Below are 15,880 nucleotides of genomic sequence, written 5' to 3' on the forward strand. Positions count from 1 at the left end.
ACGGTTGGCGCAGGCGCGGGGCGGAGCTGGGCTCGTGGGAAGGACCCCTCCTCCCTCCTCCCTTTGACGGTTGGTACGGAAGCCGGTGCGAATTGCGCGAAGCGATACGAAGAAAAGTAGGGGGGAGAAGAAGGCGGTTTTTTTTCTCTTCCCCCACCACCACCACCACCATCGGTCCCGCTCGCAAAGAAAGGATGAGTTTGGATAAAGCAGAGCTCTGCGACAGTCTGTTATTATGGGTGAGAGGAAAGAGGAGGGTGTTTTGTGAACGATTCCCTGTTGACTTTTTTTTTAAATCTCAGTTGTGCGCAGGTTGGCTGCAGGTGACTTGACGTGTTGGAAGAAGCAACTCCATAACCCACTGCAGCAGCAGCAGCACCAGCTGCTGAAAACTACAGCAATCCCACTCAAACCACAACTGGAAAATGCTTCGAGCTGCCCAGCACGTCAGGTGGCATCTGTGTTTGAAGGGGGAATAAAAGTATAATCCTTTCAGTTAAAACTGGAAGATATTACAGTTGAGCAGCTTATGTAGGGGAAAGGGAGGGGGTGGAGGGGTGAGACCTGTAAAGTGATTAAGTGGAGGGCAGGAGATGGTTAGATGGCAGAAGTAGGTCGAAAGGAGAGAAATAAAAGACATAAACAAGGCCCAGAGTATGTTTGAATAATTAAAGCAGGATAGCGAGGCAGAGAAGTTCTTCCTGGGCTTCATTTCCATCTCAGGGGATAGGCTGTCTACTGAAATCTATTACAACTACTAAGATTATACTTATTCCCACCCTGTTTCCTCCAAGGTCTCCATTCCCTTCTCCCAGTTTCGCCGACGCACCTGCTTTGACGTTGCCACCATCCACACCAAAAGCTTCTGAAATGTCCACTTTTTCCCTCAGCTGAGGAGTCCCCATTCACTGAGACAGACGGCCCGTGAAAGAGTCCATCCTGTTCCCCGTGCTTCTGCCCTCTCCTCCCAAGAATCGTGATAGGATCCCCCAGTCCTTACCTTCCACCCTACCAGACTCTTCATTCAACAGTTCAGCTGCCATTTCTGTCCCCTCCAACACGATCCCAGCCTCAAACACATCTTCAACTCCCCTCTGCACTAATCTCTTTTAAAATTCATTATTTTTTCTTATCTATGTGGTCTTCCCCTCACCCCACTGCCATCCTTTTTTCCTTGCTCTCTGTTCCTTCTTCTAGGCTGTTCCCCTGTAATATCTTCCATTTTTTTAAAGGGGTCATACCTGAAACGTTAACGTCTATCCCCACAGATGCTGCCTGACCTGCTGAGTGTTTCCAGCATTTTTCTGTGTTTTGTTTGATTTCCAACATCTACATTATATTGTGAAAGTTTGCTTGAAAGTTGTTCTGAATATACTTTTTCCCAAAAAAATGTCTAGTTGTATAACAATCATTTTTGTTTTTAAGGAATATGAATTAGTTGCTTGAAAAAGAGGAATATTAAAAGCTATGGAGAGTGTGCAGGAGAGTGGGATTAGTTTAGGAGGCTCTTGGTACTGAGCCAAACTGGCCTTTTTCTGGCTGAGATGTTCTGATTCTATGAATAAGTGGTGTTCCTGCTATATAAGAAATGTGTTTATGGAAAGCAATTTAAATATTTTATGATCAAAGTGTGAGTTTTTGAAAGGAGTTGGAAATTACAGATTAAATTTTGCATGCAGAATTTACAATTTAGGGATAACTTTTTAAGTTAAAATAATTTCTGGTGTTGAGCATGCTAGATGATGAGATCTCTGATGTGAAACTGGGAGACCAGTGAAGTCACAAAAGTTGCTAAGGAGTTGCAGGCATTCTTAAGCATAACCTGTGCTCACGTTTCAGTACTGCTGCAAGAGTGTCGCATCGTCACAGATGCTATCCTTCAGATGGGATGTTAAACCGAGGCCTTGACTGTCTGTTCTGATTCAAGCACTTGTTAAAGATGTTAATGTACTACTTCCACCTTTGTAACACCGCCCATCTCCACCCCTGTCCCACCATATCTGCTGCTGAAACCCTTATTACCTCTAGACTTGACTATTCCAATGCTCTCCTGGCCGGCCTCCCATCTTCTACCCTCCATAAACTTGAGCTCATATAAAACTCGACTGCCCATATCCTAACTCGCACCAAGTCCCGCTCACCCATCACCCCTGTGTTCGCTGACCTACATTGGCTCCCGGACCAGCAACGTCTCAATTTTAAAATTCTCATCCTTGTTTTCAAATCCCTCCATGGCCTCGCCCCTCCCTAACTCTGTAACCTCCTCCAGCCCTACAACCCTCTGAGAATCTCCAATTCTGGCTTCTTGTGCATTCCCAATTTTAATCACTGCACCATTGGCGGCCGTGCCTTCAGCTGCCTAGGCCCTAAGCTCTGGAATTCCCTCCCTAAACCTTTCTGCCTCTCTCTCTGTCCTTTTAAGCCGCCCCTTAAAACCTACCTCTTTGACCAAACTTTTGGTCCCCTGTCCTAATATCTCCTTATGTGCTCAGTGTCAAATTTTGTTTGATAGTGTTCCTGTGAAGCACCTTGGGATGTTTTACTATGTTAAAGGAGCTATATAAATGCAAGTTGTTGTTACTATATGAAGAAGCGGAGTGAGTTCACCCAGCCCTTTAGCCAATGTTCCTCCCTCAACCAAAGCCACACAAAAAAACAAATTGGTCATTTGTCTTATCACTGTTATGGGATCTTGCAGTACAAAGTTTGGCCTCCAAAACAGACAGTGGAAGCAAGAAGGCTGAAAGATATGGATAAAGCATTTTAAACTTCAATAAGTTTAATGTTACCACATGGAGTAGTTGAGGTGAAAAACATAGATGCATTTAAGGGGAAGCTAGATAAGTACATGAGGGAGAAAGGAATAGAACGTTATGTTGATAGGGTGAGATGAAGTAAGGTGGGAGGAGGCTTGTGTGGAGCATAAATACTGGCATAGACTTGTTGGGCCAATTGGCCTGTTTCTGTGTCATAAATACTATGCAACTCTCAGCTTGGCTCTGTTGGTTGCACTATAGCCTCTGAATCAGCAGGTTCTGGATTCAAGCCCCTCGCCAGAACTCATAGTCTAGGCTGACACACTGAGGGAGTACTACATTGTCAAAAGTGCTGTCCTCCCAAGGCCCCATCTGCCTGTTCCTTAGATTTAGGTGGATGTTTTAGGTGCCCCTCTCTATCTCTGTAACCTACACCAACCCTACAACTCTTCTGAGATCTCTGTGCTCCTCCAATTCTGGCCTCTTGGGCATCCCTGATCTTCATCGCTCCACCATTGGCGGAGGTGCCTTCAGCTGCCTAGGCCCTAAGCTCTGGAATTCCCTCCCTAAACCTCTCCTCCTCTCCTTTTTAAGGTGCTCTTTAAAACCTACTTCTTTGACCAAGCTTTTAGTCACTTGTCCTACAATCTCCTTATGTAGTTCGGTGTCAAACTTTATTTGATCACTCCCTTGTGAAGCGCCTTGGGACCTTTTACTACATTAAAGGTGCTATATAAATGCAAGTTAATTGTTGTTGTTAAAGATCCCATCATACTGTTTGAAGAATCAGAGCATCCTCCTTCAACCAGCACCACCAAAAACAGACACGCTGGTAATTCATATCTTGCTGTTGTGGGATATTGCTATGTGCAAGTTGACTGCCATGTTTGCATACATAATAGTGACAGCTCTTCAAAAATTGTTTGTGAAGCATTTGGGACATCTTGAGGGCATGATGAGGTGCTACACAGATGCATTTTTTTCCCTTTTTAGTAAAGAACAATAAAGTTTTGAATTATTAAACCACTGAATTAATGTTTAAGTTGGAAGTATTGTCTTTTTTTTAAAATCCAATGACCATCATTAATGAGCAATCAAAATGACTGTTCAAAGTTGGTTGAATTTCTGTCTTCTATTGCTGTTTTTTTTAAGTTGTTCTGTGTATACTGAATGTACTGCATGTGTGGTGATAGTGTAACAACTTTACTGACAACATTTTATTTAAATTTTCTGATTTACTTTTCTTCCCCAGACAGCCTGCAGGGGAGACACTACTCAGTCATGTTGGGGCCTCTACTATTTTTTAATTTATACTGGAAAAACTCCCTGCTCAAATTCAAATAGCGTGCAATCGTTAACATCCTGTACGAACCAGTAGAACAGGTAGATCCGGGGCCTTGGTTTAGTGTCCAGTCCAAAGGGCAACATTTGCAACAATCACTTCTGCACTGAGATGTCAGTCCAGATTTTATGTTCCAGTCCTGGACTGGGTTTTGAACCCACAGGCCTTGTAACAGAGTCTGCAGTATTAGAGAAACTGTAATTCAAAAATTGCTTTTTGAACTTCCTACTCTCTTTGGTATAACATTGTATCTCTGTCACCTCTTAGCTCCAGACATTTCATGTACCATCACCCTGTGCCACCAAACAGCAGCTGACCAGTGGAGTTGCAATCGCTCAGGTTCTTAATCATATGTAAGTTGTAAGAGAAGTTCTGGTTGTATTTCAAAGTTAATGTTTGGAAGTGAGTTGCTGGTGTGAAATGTTCTTGCATATGGATTAATACTGAGAACTGCATTGTTATTGCAAAGCCCAATTACTTGAAAATGAGTTACAAGGTTGTAGCGTGGTTTGGGCAATGCTAAAAATGGTTTTATAAATGCCATCTGAACCATGAAGATGTATACCCCATTGATATTGAATCTCACGTGTCCTTGCACACATGCAGTAAAGGCCAAGTGTAGTTTTCAGATAATGCAGGGTTAGAGCGTGATGGAATCATTGAACTAGGGTATACAGATGTAATTCTGTCCTTATTTTTATATTTTCATTATAAATTCCTATGTCTACATTTATAATGGAAGCTGATATGTAAACTTGTCACACCGCGGTACTTCGGCTGCAAGGAGGGTGCCATTACAGTTTTAAATCGGCAATTTCCATTAGAAATGTGGACATGGGAATTTCTAATGGAAAAAATTTCACAGGAAGTGTGCACAGATGTAAGTTTTGATATATTAATAATTTGTTTCTGGAGGCAGCATTCTAATAGAAATGGGATCCTTTTCATGACTTCCGAGACAGAAAGTGCCACATTATGAACTGTTTTGCTCTTATCAATGGGGGCAGACTGCTGCCAGTGGGAAAGGCAAATGACCATTGGTGCCATTTGAGGCAGCCATTTTGCTCTGGTCAAGGATAGATTGAACTCTCAGCGCACCCATACAGGTAAGCTGTACAGTTTTCCTCCTCCCTCTGATATTAGCAAATGTCCAAAGCCACAATAGCACTTAGAACAAATAAACACAGGCATCTTTAGCATGCACAGTTGTTCCCACATTCACTTTTGAGTCCACTCCATAATATAAATGTGAATTTGGAGCATATGAAGCTGTGTTATACAGTCTTACATTTGCTCTGTGCTGCCACAGGTGGCAATTTGAAAAGTGGTGCCAGCACAAAGTAGCCATTTTAAGTCTGCTTTACTAAGTGAAAATGGCAATCTTCTACTGCGTGTATGTCAGGAAGAAGTGAGATCGGTTTTCCTTTGCATTACAAGCAAAGGATTAATGTTTTCAATGCACTGTTTAAAAGTGATGTGGAGATGCCGGTGATGGACTGGGGTTGACAATTGTAAACAATTTTACAACACCAAGTTATAGTCCAACAAATTTATTTTAAATTCCACAAGCTTTCGGAGGCTTCCTCCTTCGTCAGGTGAACGGTAACACGAGTCTGTGGAATATGCAGAGTTAAGCATTCACAAGTACCTGACAACATAACTCGATCTTCAATTTGTGGGTTACATCATCTGCTCTGGATTGTGTTGAATGATTCACACTTTTTTATATTGTTTCCTGTAACAACTTTCAGCCATTGTTTCTTTTTTTTTAGTGATCCATCCTGGTTTAATGAGGCCTGGTTGGGGCGTATTAAGGAAGATATCAATGACTGGAGGCTGAAGGTATAGTAGTAGGATACAGGTGGTTTTTGTTCTTTTCAAAACTGAAAAAGGTCAACACTACACAAGTATGTATTTTGAAGATAGACTAGTGCTAAAAAGTATGCAGCCTGTTTGCTGGAAACTGAATGGTACAGAATAACCAAAGTATATTGTATAAGGGTGTAGTCAGAACATTTTTGAAGCAAAATTCCAATTGTTCCTACTGACATGTGCAGACCATATTCGATCCCTGCTCTATAATGAATTGGGGGCACTAGGCCACAAAAGCCCTTCGGCGAGGAAAAGGAACTGTCGGCTGTGATTCCCACCGTGGATTATTATCTCTTATCTAGTGACGTCTGCTGAAAAGTGTTCACGTGAAAGGGGATCCGCTTGGCTGTGATACCCACTCACAATCGAATAGCTTTACTGCCTAAGAAGAGCAGCTATTTGGAAGGAGTACAGGAGGCCTACAAGCATCAATAGAACTATGCCCAGTATAAATCAGTACCTACAGTAACAGGGAGAACAGAAAAAGACTCTAGTTGTCCTACCCTGGACTTTTACCCATGATGCCTTTGCCAGTACTGGCCTGACAGTCTCTAACTTACCCTGTTGAGTGTCAAAGGAGGAGTGTTTTTATTTTATTGTGTATGTGCTCACCACTAGTGCGGCTTATTTATATTATATCATATGTTTTCTCTCTCAGCCTGGAGCCTGAAGCAGTTTAGATCCTGTATAGTGCTACAGCTGTGAAACAGGTCAATTCTAAAGAAATTGTAGTTTGCTATAAAGTTACACGACCTGACAAACTGATATGTTCCCACATATTAGTAGTTCATAGAGTTGCTGAAAGATAAAAGTGAGCTGGGAATAAAGGATTGATTGGGCCTAGATAGAGTGGATAGGAAGGACCTAATTCCCTTAGAGGGGTCAATAACCAGGGGGCTTAAATTTAAAATAATTGGTAGAAGGATTAGAGGGGAGCTGAGGAAAAAATTTTCACCCAGAGGGTGGTAGGGGTCTGGATCTCACTGCCTAAAAGGGTGGTAGAGGCAGAAACCCTCATTGCATTTAAAAGGTGCTTGGATGTGCCCTTGAAATGCCATATCCTACAAGGTTACAGACCAAGAGCTGGAATGTGGGATTAGGCTGGATAGCTCTTTCGGCCAGCACAGACACGATGGGCTGAATGGCAGCCTCCTGTGCCGTAAATTTCTATGATTAATGATTTGTTCTGTAAATCTACTGAGAGCTATAAATGAGATGAGCACCTGCTGTACAAAGTCATCATTTTGTATTGATGGCAGCTTTACATGTGGTGAGGTCTTAATACTGACTACTGTTAACAAGAGTTGACAAGGAACTGATATCCTTTGGTGTTGGTTTAGTGGGTAAATGCACCTACTGATAATGAAAGAATCTAGCTTCATCCCTGGTCTCAACTGAGTTAGCCGATCTCAATCAGAACAGCAATGGCTCCTACAATTCCTGTCAGGGTCCCCACACCTAATCACCATTCAGTGGCATCTACTGGAAAGTGGGGTGACGCAGTGAGGGTGGGATCCGGCTCAGATCTGATGGCCTGTGCAGCACCTCATGCTCCACATAGCCAAATAGTGTGCTGATATTCACTCTCTAGGCCCAAACAGGAAGAATGGCTGATTGGGCAACATATAGGAAGGCCATCAATCTTTGTCAGTCCATATCCTAGCAGGCTAAACCTTCAGGGGAGAAAAGGGAAGAAACTTTGTTATTGCCAAATGACTACATCTGGCACAGGCACGATGGGCCAAATGGCCTCCTTCTGTACTGTATCATTCTATGAAATGGACAACTGTGAATGCAAATATTACAGTAAAGTTTAATTTTGAGTCAAATCAATGTGAATATTTCATACCGTATCTTAAAATGTAATTGTTGGGTTTGTGCTTGCTAAAGTCAGTTCTGTGACCTTCTTTCTAATCCACGAAATAGCTTGCTCTTCAGCATTGAATGTAAAATCAAATTATCAGAACGGTGTTTAATGCTACAAGTAGTAATCTGCAGGATGTCCTTCATGTATGTGTTTATCACTATAAAAAGAAACCAGTTATTAAGACTAATTGGAGGCCCAACCTGTTTATCAGCAGAGGCAAGTGAGTATGCCCTTCGACCTTCCATTGAGATAAAATGCAAACTTTGAACCTTGTATCTAAAAATAACATGCCAAACCTGAGCCCTGAATAATAACGTTTCCTCCATTGTACAATGCTAGAGGGGGAAAAAAAATCAGTGTCAGTATAGTGCTTTTCCTGCTTTATACTTGCTTACGGGGAACAGAGTAAAATACTGATTACACTGATGAGTTGCAATCTCTAAACCCATGTTAGGATCTCTCTTTATTCCTTTCCCCTAACTGTGATAATAGGTTAAAATCAAACTATTTCTGTTGTGTGTAAACAAATTTGAAATTACATGGAAAATTGCAGAATCAAATGAGCTTTCTCACAATCTTTGTTATTGGTTGGAATGTAATTGCTACATTGGAGTTACAGTGCCTTTTTGAGCTGATCTGACTAAAAAGGGATGAACCAAATCCCTGATTATTCTCTTCCTTTGTACTTGACTGAAAGATTCTGACTGTTCACATCTCTTACAATACAGGTAAGCAACCTGAAGAAAATCCTTCAGAGCATTTTGGAATATTACCATGATGTAAGTATTTCTAAACTCTTAGTGCATGAGCTTGTTTTCAAAGTACAGCAGCAATCTGAAATTTGCAATGTTGCAGTGCACAGCAAGAAACCATGCTGTGCATCCTAGATATTACACCAGTAGTGGTACAACACTGAATTTACTTCAGGAGCCTGTAAAACCCCATAAAGTTACTGTGCAAGTGCTTTATGGCATTTTTCCTTCTTCTGGAAGATCTTGGGTCAAATGTGGCCATTGGTGTCGTTAGTTTCTAAATGTGCTATGCTAACTATTAAGAAAGAACTTGCATTTATAGAGCACCTTTCACGTCCTCAGGATGTGCTGAAGTGCTTCACCACCAGTTAATTGTTTTTGAAGTGTATTTATTGTTTTATAGGCAAAAGGGTACCAAAAGACATTTAGCATAAAATTTGGTGTATAATCACCCCTTCTCTCTGACCTTAATGACCTGCGTCTGTGATTTTCAGTGGGGTTTTTGCCGTAGCATTTTTTGATCTTCACTATAATTGTGTTTTGGTCACTGAAAATATTGCTGATGCCTATGTAGCAAATTACAAAACAGAATCTCTCAATATATGAAAGTTGGTATATTTCACTTTTCATAGTCTTGGCAGCTGCAGCATAGTTGACTGAGTGCATCTGTTCCAGTTATTTAGCCTAAAAGAATTTCAAACAGGGCTATTTTCATGTAAAGAAGTTCATGTGACATTGATGTACTGGAGGCTTTCATGAAAATAATTTTAGACAAAAGATTGTGATGGGAGTTGTCTTCACCCATGTTCAATACTACTGCCTTTATTGCTAAATTTATCATTCTCAATTGCTTATCCTTCACACTCCTCAGAATGATGCTCTTTAAGGTCATTATAATGGCCATTGTTCCCATTACAGACACACATCCGCAATGATTTGTGAAGGAGGATTGTCATGCTATCGTCTTGGCCCAATGGTACCACTCACCATCTGAGTCAGAAGCTAGTGGGATGAACCCACAATATACATTAGCACGTAATGTCAGCTGACCCTTCAGTACTGTTGGAGGTGGCGTTAACTGGGTGAGATGGTAAACTGAGGCCTTGTCTGCTCAGGTGAACCTAAAAGATCTCATAGCACTATTCAAAGAAGAGTAGGGAGTTCGCTTGGTTTCCTGACCAATACTTCTCTCTTAACCAGCATCACCAAAAACAGATTATCTGGTGATTTATTCATTTGCTGGTCATTCATCTTTTTGTTATTTGTGGGATCTTGATTGGCTGCCATACGTGTCAAAGTTAATGCATTGACTGTAAAGCACTTTGGGACATCCTGAGGATGGGATAAGATGCTATATAAATGCCCCTCCCTCCTTCCTTCCTTCCTTCCTTCCTTGTAGCTGGCTGAACAGTAGCATAGAGCTATACTGAAATGCTCTAAATGTAAATCGGTGAATGTGGCGTGGTACTGATCCATACAAACCAGGAGGTCATAGGTACACAGTCTGGTCTGTGCTGAGTTAGCTAACTTCAGCTAGGGCTCCCATTGGAGCACTGCATTTGGCCTTATTATCTCCAGGCTAGGAAGGAGAAAATCACCGAGGGTTTCTGGTCCTGATTACTGCCCAGTGCGAGTGTGGCCGTTAGGTTAGAACAGGATGCCCAGTAACTTAACAATTCTTACTGCATTGTCTTAAAAAAAAACAGCAATAGCTACTTGGGGAAAGTTCAGCTGAAGCCCTGTGTAGAATTGTACCCCATCGATTCTTTCGGGAGAGAAAAGGAGAAAGTTGGAAAAATAATAGAAAATTTAAATAGACAGGCCTGGGTGCTCCGCACGGCTAGGATAGATCAGAAGGGAAGAAAAATGGTCATAAAGAGAGAACTTCTGCAAAATTAGAGAGCAATAAACCCTCAAAACGTTTTTAAGATCACTACCCCATCATTGGAAGAATCAGTGTTCCCATATCCTGTAACGCTAGATGTAGCAATCCCCGTTAGCATTAATACTGAACATTGCAGCTTTGAAAATATGCCTTTGAAAGTGAGTTCCAAATGTTGAATTAGAAGCAAATTTTAAAAAAATATATACTTTTTTTTTTCTTCAGGTTCTAGGTCACCAGATCTCCGAGTATAATCTGCCAGAGGTCAATCTAATAGGAGAGCACTCTGATGCAGCAGAGCTTGGTCGAATGCTGCAGCTTGTGCTTGGCTGCGCTGTCAGCTGTGAGAAGAAACAAGGTAAGATACCAGCTGTTACAGTGGGCTGTGTAATAACTCACAACTTTCTGATGGGCAATTACCACAACATTCAAAGTTGGGGGACTGGATGCTTCAGTGGGTTATTAAATGCTGTCTTTTCACCTCTAGCACCTGACTTCAAATACAGCCCAGACTTGTATGGGATGAAAGCCTGTTCAGTCTATTTTTGGCAGTAAATTGAATTTGGGCAATATCAATCCAGTTATGAGCAGTTTCCCAGCACAAAACTGCCTGTTATTGGGCAATATTGCACTAAACTGGCAATCAGCTGATAGGGAAAATGTCACGCTGTACCAACCTCAAAAGCATCCCCTATTACACCAGCGTACAATAGTGGGGTTGAGTAAAAGTGAGCTTTACTCTACATCGAATCATACTTTTACCTGACCTGGGAATGCTTGATGCTGACACACTGTTCCTATAATAGAAAATGTTTCTTTCCTCAGCACCAACATAGAATCATAGAAAGGTTACAGCACGGAAGGAGGCCATTTGGCCCATCAAGTCCGCGCCAGCCCGCCTTCACCTTGATTAGCACTTTTAAAAAATGCATGCGAGTGTCATTAATAGAACATGGAAGTTGATGTTACTTTAAAGAATTTGAAGCTTATATATTGGGAGGTGGGGGAAGTGTTGAGAGAGACTCATGACCTTGCTTCTCCAGGATGCTGCACTTGGCTTTGGTCTAAAGCCAAAGAAGGGTTACTACCATTGTTTGGAATAGTTACTATATGATATATATGCAAACGTTTACATATAAATCTTTCACTGCTGCCCTGTTTCCCGAGGGCTGTGGGACTTTCCAGACCATGGACCCCTCTGCATCTGTTGTAACCCAGTTGTTTTTCTTTTGCAAAATCCTTTCTTTTCCTCCCCCCAACCCAGCCCACAAATGGAATGCTGTGTTGGCATGTGGCGTTCCATCTAACAACCCAGCTGCTCACTGGCAAAATAACCCTCTATGGAAAGACGGAGTGGAGTTCAAACATCAGTCAAGGCTAGAATTAGAAATCTGGCCTTGAGAGTGAGACTTTTGTGCTATATCACAGCAGTTACTAGGTCGGGTTCCATCTGAAACATTTCTATGTAACTGAGATTCTGCTCCCTAAGAGTACTTGGAACCTTTTATTGAAGTATGTTTTTAACATAACGAGTATGCTACTCCACGTCTGAAGCACTTTTCCCTTACAGAATACATCCAGTATATCATGACCCTGGAGGAGTCTGTTCAACATGTTGTCATGACGGCCATTCAGGAGGTAAGCAGACCACAGCTGAATGTAGCTTGGGATATAACAAACTCTTCTTTGAAACTGCCTTCATCCTGTGTGACACTTTTCAAATGGCTGATCCATTTACAGTAGAAATGAACAGGCAGAGAAAATATAGCAGATGCTTTATGATGTTTGGCTTGCCAATCGATCATCTATTGCAGTAGATACAACTATGGGGCACTGAGGTGGTGCAAGGCTTCGAAGCACCAACATGTCCCACCTGTAGCAATGGGACACGGATGTATGTTTTTTACCCCCAAGTCTGTTGAGCTTCTAATCTGAGCCCTTAAACTCTATTACAGCTTGGAATCTCAGTCTAAGCCTACATGGTTATTCAGATTACAACTAACTGTTCTGGTTTAAACCAAAATCTACTGTTGCAACAATACCAAGCTGAAAATGTTCAAGCATTTTTATGGAATTAACATTGGGGAATGTAGAAAATGCTGCTTCTTAACTACAATTATTTTTTAATGAGATTCTATGTTATATTTTCTGTTTCCTGTCTTGTATTTTTAGAGAATTGATATGCAAAATTACTTGTAAAGTGTGAAAATTCTGAATAATTCAATAATTTAAATGTTACAACACAAGAGCCTATATTTCAACAACTTAGACAAATGCAGCCTCAAAGGCTTGAATTCCATTCAATTTCAAGCCCTTTTGTTGTTTTTATATTGAGAGTAATTTTTAAACCTCTTAAAATATTTTGCAGATAAAATGACCAAAAATAGTGCCAAGAATGTGGTAGTGGGGGAATAGGAATAGAAATCTTGAAAGAATTTGCATTTTATATAACAGGACATCCCAAAAGTGCTTTACAACCAACAACTTTTTTTTAAGTGCAGCCACTGCTGCTGTGTAGGTAAATGCAATAGCCAACTGCGTACAGCAGGGTCTCACAAATAACGAATTGATGGTCAGTTTTTCTGTTCATCTTTTGTGTTGGTTGAAGGACGAATGTTGGTCAGGACACCGAAGAAGATCAGGGAGTTCTCCTAATAGTGCCATCAGATCTCTTATGTCCTCCTGAACAGGCAGACGGGGTCTTGTTTTAATGTCTTATCTAAAAAAACAGCATCTCTAATGATGTAACATTGCACCGGAGTGTCAGCCATTTTATGTGCTTGAGTCCTGGAGTGGGGCTCGAATCCACAACCTTTAAACTCTGAGGCGAGAGCCAGGTTGACACTTGGCTTAGTTGGTAGCACTCTACTTATAATAGATGCTCAGTGTAAATCTTGATGAATAGAGAATATTACAGTTCTTGTGTGATTCCAGTTATATTCAGTTCCTATACCTCTGACCATTTTAATACTAATTCTCCTATTTCATGTTGGTGAGTTTAGTGTGCATTTGTGAAACTTATCAAAAAAAAGGTTGTAAAAAATTTAAAGTATCTAATCTTTTTGAAGTTCTGCTGCTGATTATAAACCTCTTGATCAATTTTCAGTGTATATCTCACATGTTGCCATCTACCTTGCATTTCCTGCTGCCTTGACCCTTTTACATTTGCCACTGCACAATTAGTAATCACTTCATTTTTCCTTTTGCCACAGCTTTTGACCAGAGATCCTAGTGAACCAGTACATAGCGACAGCTATAGTGATGTGGACTGCCAGGTAACCTTTTTTGAATTTTAGTTATTGCTAGAAATCCTGCTAGTGATAATTCACTTATAAATGGTAATGTTATGTATATTTAAAAAAAACATATTGACTTATGTACAGTGGAGGTGAGTGGACTGTTAAATGAATTCATAGAATACCTTAATAGTTATTTTAGACCTTGATGTGGCTTTTTGGTCTATGAGAGCAGCCATAGAGTGAACATATTCTAACAGTGAATAAAGTAATATGTAGAAATTATCAAAATAAAAGCAACCTTCTCTTTCCAGTTGAAGAGATTCAGTTTGTGTGACGAGGTGGAATCAAAGGATGAGCTCTCTCAGCGCTGCCATGAACTGGATCTCCAGGTATGTGCTTACAAATAAGTTGGATCTCTCTGTTAAGGTGGCTACAGCTCAATAGATCTCAAGATATTTGAAGGAGACCAATAACTGATATTGGTGATACACTTAAATGCAAATAACTCTGCATTGTCTTAACTTTTTATGACCTACCTGTTGTTTTCCCAACTGCACCTCCTCCCACCCACCCCCCCACCCCAAATGAGAATGGAAATACCCAGTAAAGAGTTTGAAGAAATCACCCTTCTCTCTTTCCCACACCCCACCCCCAGCTTTTGCCAGTTGCTATGCCGGTTTCACAGTGTATTTCCACCTGTGTATGCCAACTGTGGGTTGTTGCTATTGTTGATCGACTAGATAATGTCTCTTTGTTGCTAAGACAAAGATAGTACAGATGAATCTGATCTGCTAACTACACAAATTTTCACACAAAAGTCACTAGGTTATTCCTTTCAATGTGTTGCTGTCATATGAGCTGTCAGTAAGGGCCAAAAATATGAAGCTGGTCTAATGCAGCTTGTTTAATAAAATGGCATCTATGTTTTTTCCTAAATCCTTAATACTGTCAAACAACTAAAACTGAATAATCTAATCTGAGTGCATTATAATGATATAGTATGGCGGAAGCTGTATTGACTTGTTTAAAGCTGCAGTGCACTTACCGGTAGACTTGACTATTTTTGAGCAAGTACTCTGCTGGTGGTGTTGTTTCCTGGGGCTCACATGGCTCCACATCAGTTCTCAGGCCGGTTCGAATTCACAGGCCTAGTTATTTCCAACGGAGCCATTCGGCACACGGTTACACTTCCTTGCCTATTCCATCGGTGACAACCTTGCACAGAGGGTGATTGGACTTCACGATTTCCACGCAGGTACTTTTTAAAAGGCAAATGGCATTCTTGTTATTATCTTTTTATCCTTTTTTCTAGGCGCTATATAAATGGAAGTTAGGGGAAGGGAGGATAAAATACTCCTCTAGATGTTACTTCCCCTTTTTAATGAAAAATTCCATTCCAAACAGAACCTCTCACAGCTGCTATCTCTTCCCGGGGATGCAGAGGCCTGACAATACGTGTGGTGTTCAGTCTGCCCAATGGTGCAAAGCACTGCTCAGCACTTTTGAACCTTTTTAAATAAACTAGAATTGTTTTTCAATGAAACGAACATAACCTTAGAGAGTACTAACTCATAAAGTCAAACCAGGTTTAAAAAGTGTTCGGGGGTAGGAGGGGTCCCTTGGAAACCTCTCGCCACTTTATAGACTTGTGCAGAGTTGTTACGTTTTCACAATGCGGATGCTCAAAACATTTAAAAAATGTAATGGCTTGAAGGCGAGTCCTATGCGTGCATATAATCACAGATGCACAGCGCACTCTCCTGGTTGTGATAATTAGATTCAAAGCTGGGCAAGATACTGCCCGGTTGGAACAGATTCTGTAGCCAACGACAGCTCAACAACAGCTAATATCTTCACATCACATTATGTATCCTCTGTGAGACAGAATAAAAGATGTGAGTTTGTGTCCAGTTGCCACGAGGTGTTCCGTCTGTTTCTTGTTCTCCCTTCCACTGCCCACCCCCAAAAAGATAGAAAGTGACATTGGCAGAGACCTGCAAATAGGTCTCCTATCCCTGTTCTCAAATAGTAAGTGTTTTGAAATTGTTTCCTTTGAATGAAGGATTAGCTAGAAGGTGAATCTGAAACATTAATGTACGATTCACTCCCTAAATAGTGATACAGTCTGTGTGGTGTCCCCCAAACACAACTGCAATTATGACCATTTTTT

The 15,880-nt window shown here is 41.1% G+C and overlaps 1 protein-coding gene across 1 annotated transcript in view; it reads left to right on the forward strand.

The window, feature by feature from the left end:
• The first annotated feature begins 39 nt into the window (after window positions 1-39).
• LOC137304445 (protein Hook homolog 3-like) overlaps window positions 40-15,880 on the forward strand; it is a 45,953-nt gene continuing 30,112 nt past the window's right edge. The window contains exons 1-8 of the mRNA XM_067973041.1: window positions 40-239; window positions 4,366-4,451; window positions 5,871-5,940; window positions 8,566-8,616; window positions 10,697-10,829; window positions 12,042-12,109; window positions 13,684-13,746; window positions 14,022-14,099. Coding sequence (XP_067829142.1) covers window positions 195-239; window positions 4,366-4,451; window positions 5,871-5,940; window positions 8,566-8,616; window positions 10,697-10,829; window positions 12,042-12,109; window positions 13,684-13,746; window positions 14,022-14,099 — 594 coding nt within the window. The 5' untranslated portion in view covers window positions 40-194. The remainder of the gene's footprint in view (window positions 240-4,365; window positions 4,452-5,870; window positions 5,941-8,565; window positions 8,617-10,696; window positions 10,830-12,041; window positions 12,110-13,683; window positions 13,747-14,021; window positions 14,100-15,880) is intronic.

Source organism: Heptranchias perlo, chromosome 37, assembly GCF_035084215.1.
Source record: "Heptranchias perlo isolate sHepPer1 chromosome 37, sHepPer1.hap1, whole genome shotgun sequence".
NCBI lineage: Eukaryota > Metazoa > Chordata > Chondrichthyes > Hexanchiformes > Hexanchidae > Heptranchias > Heptranchias perlo.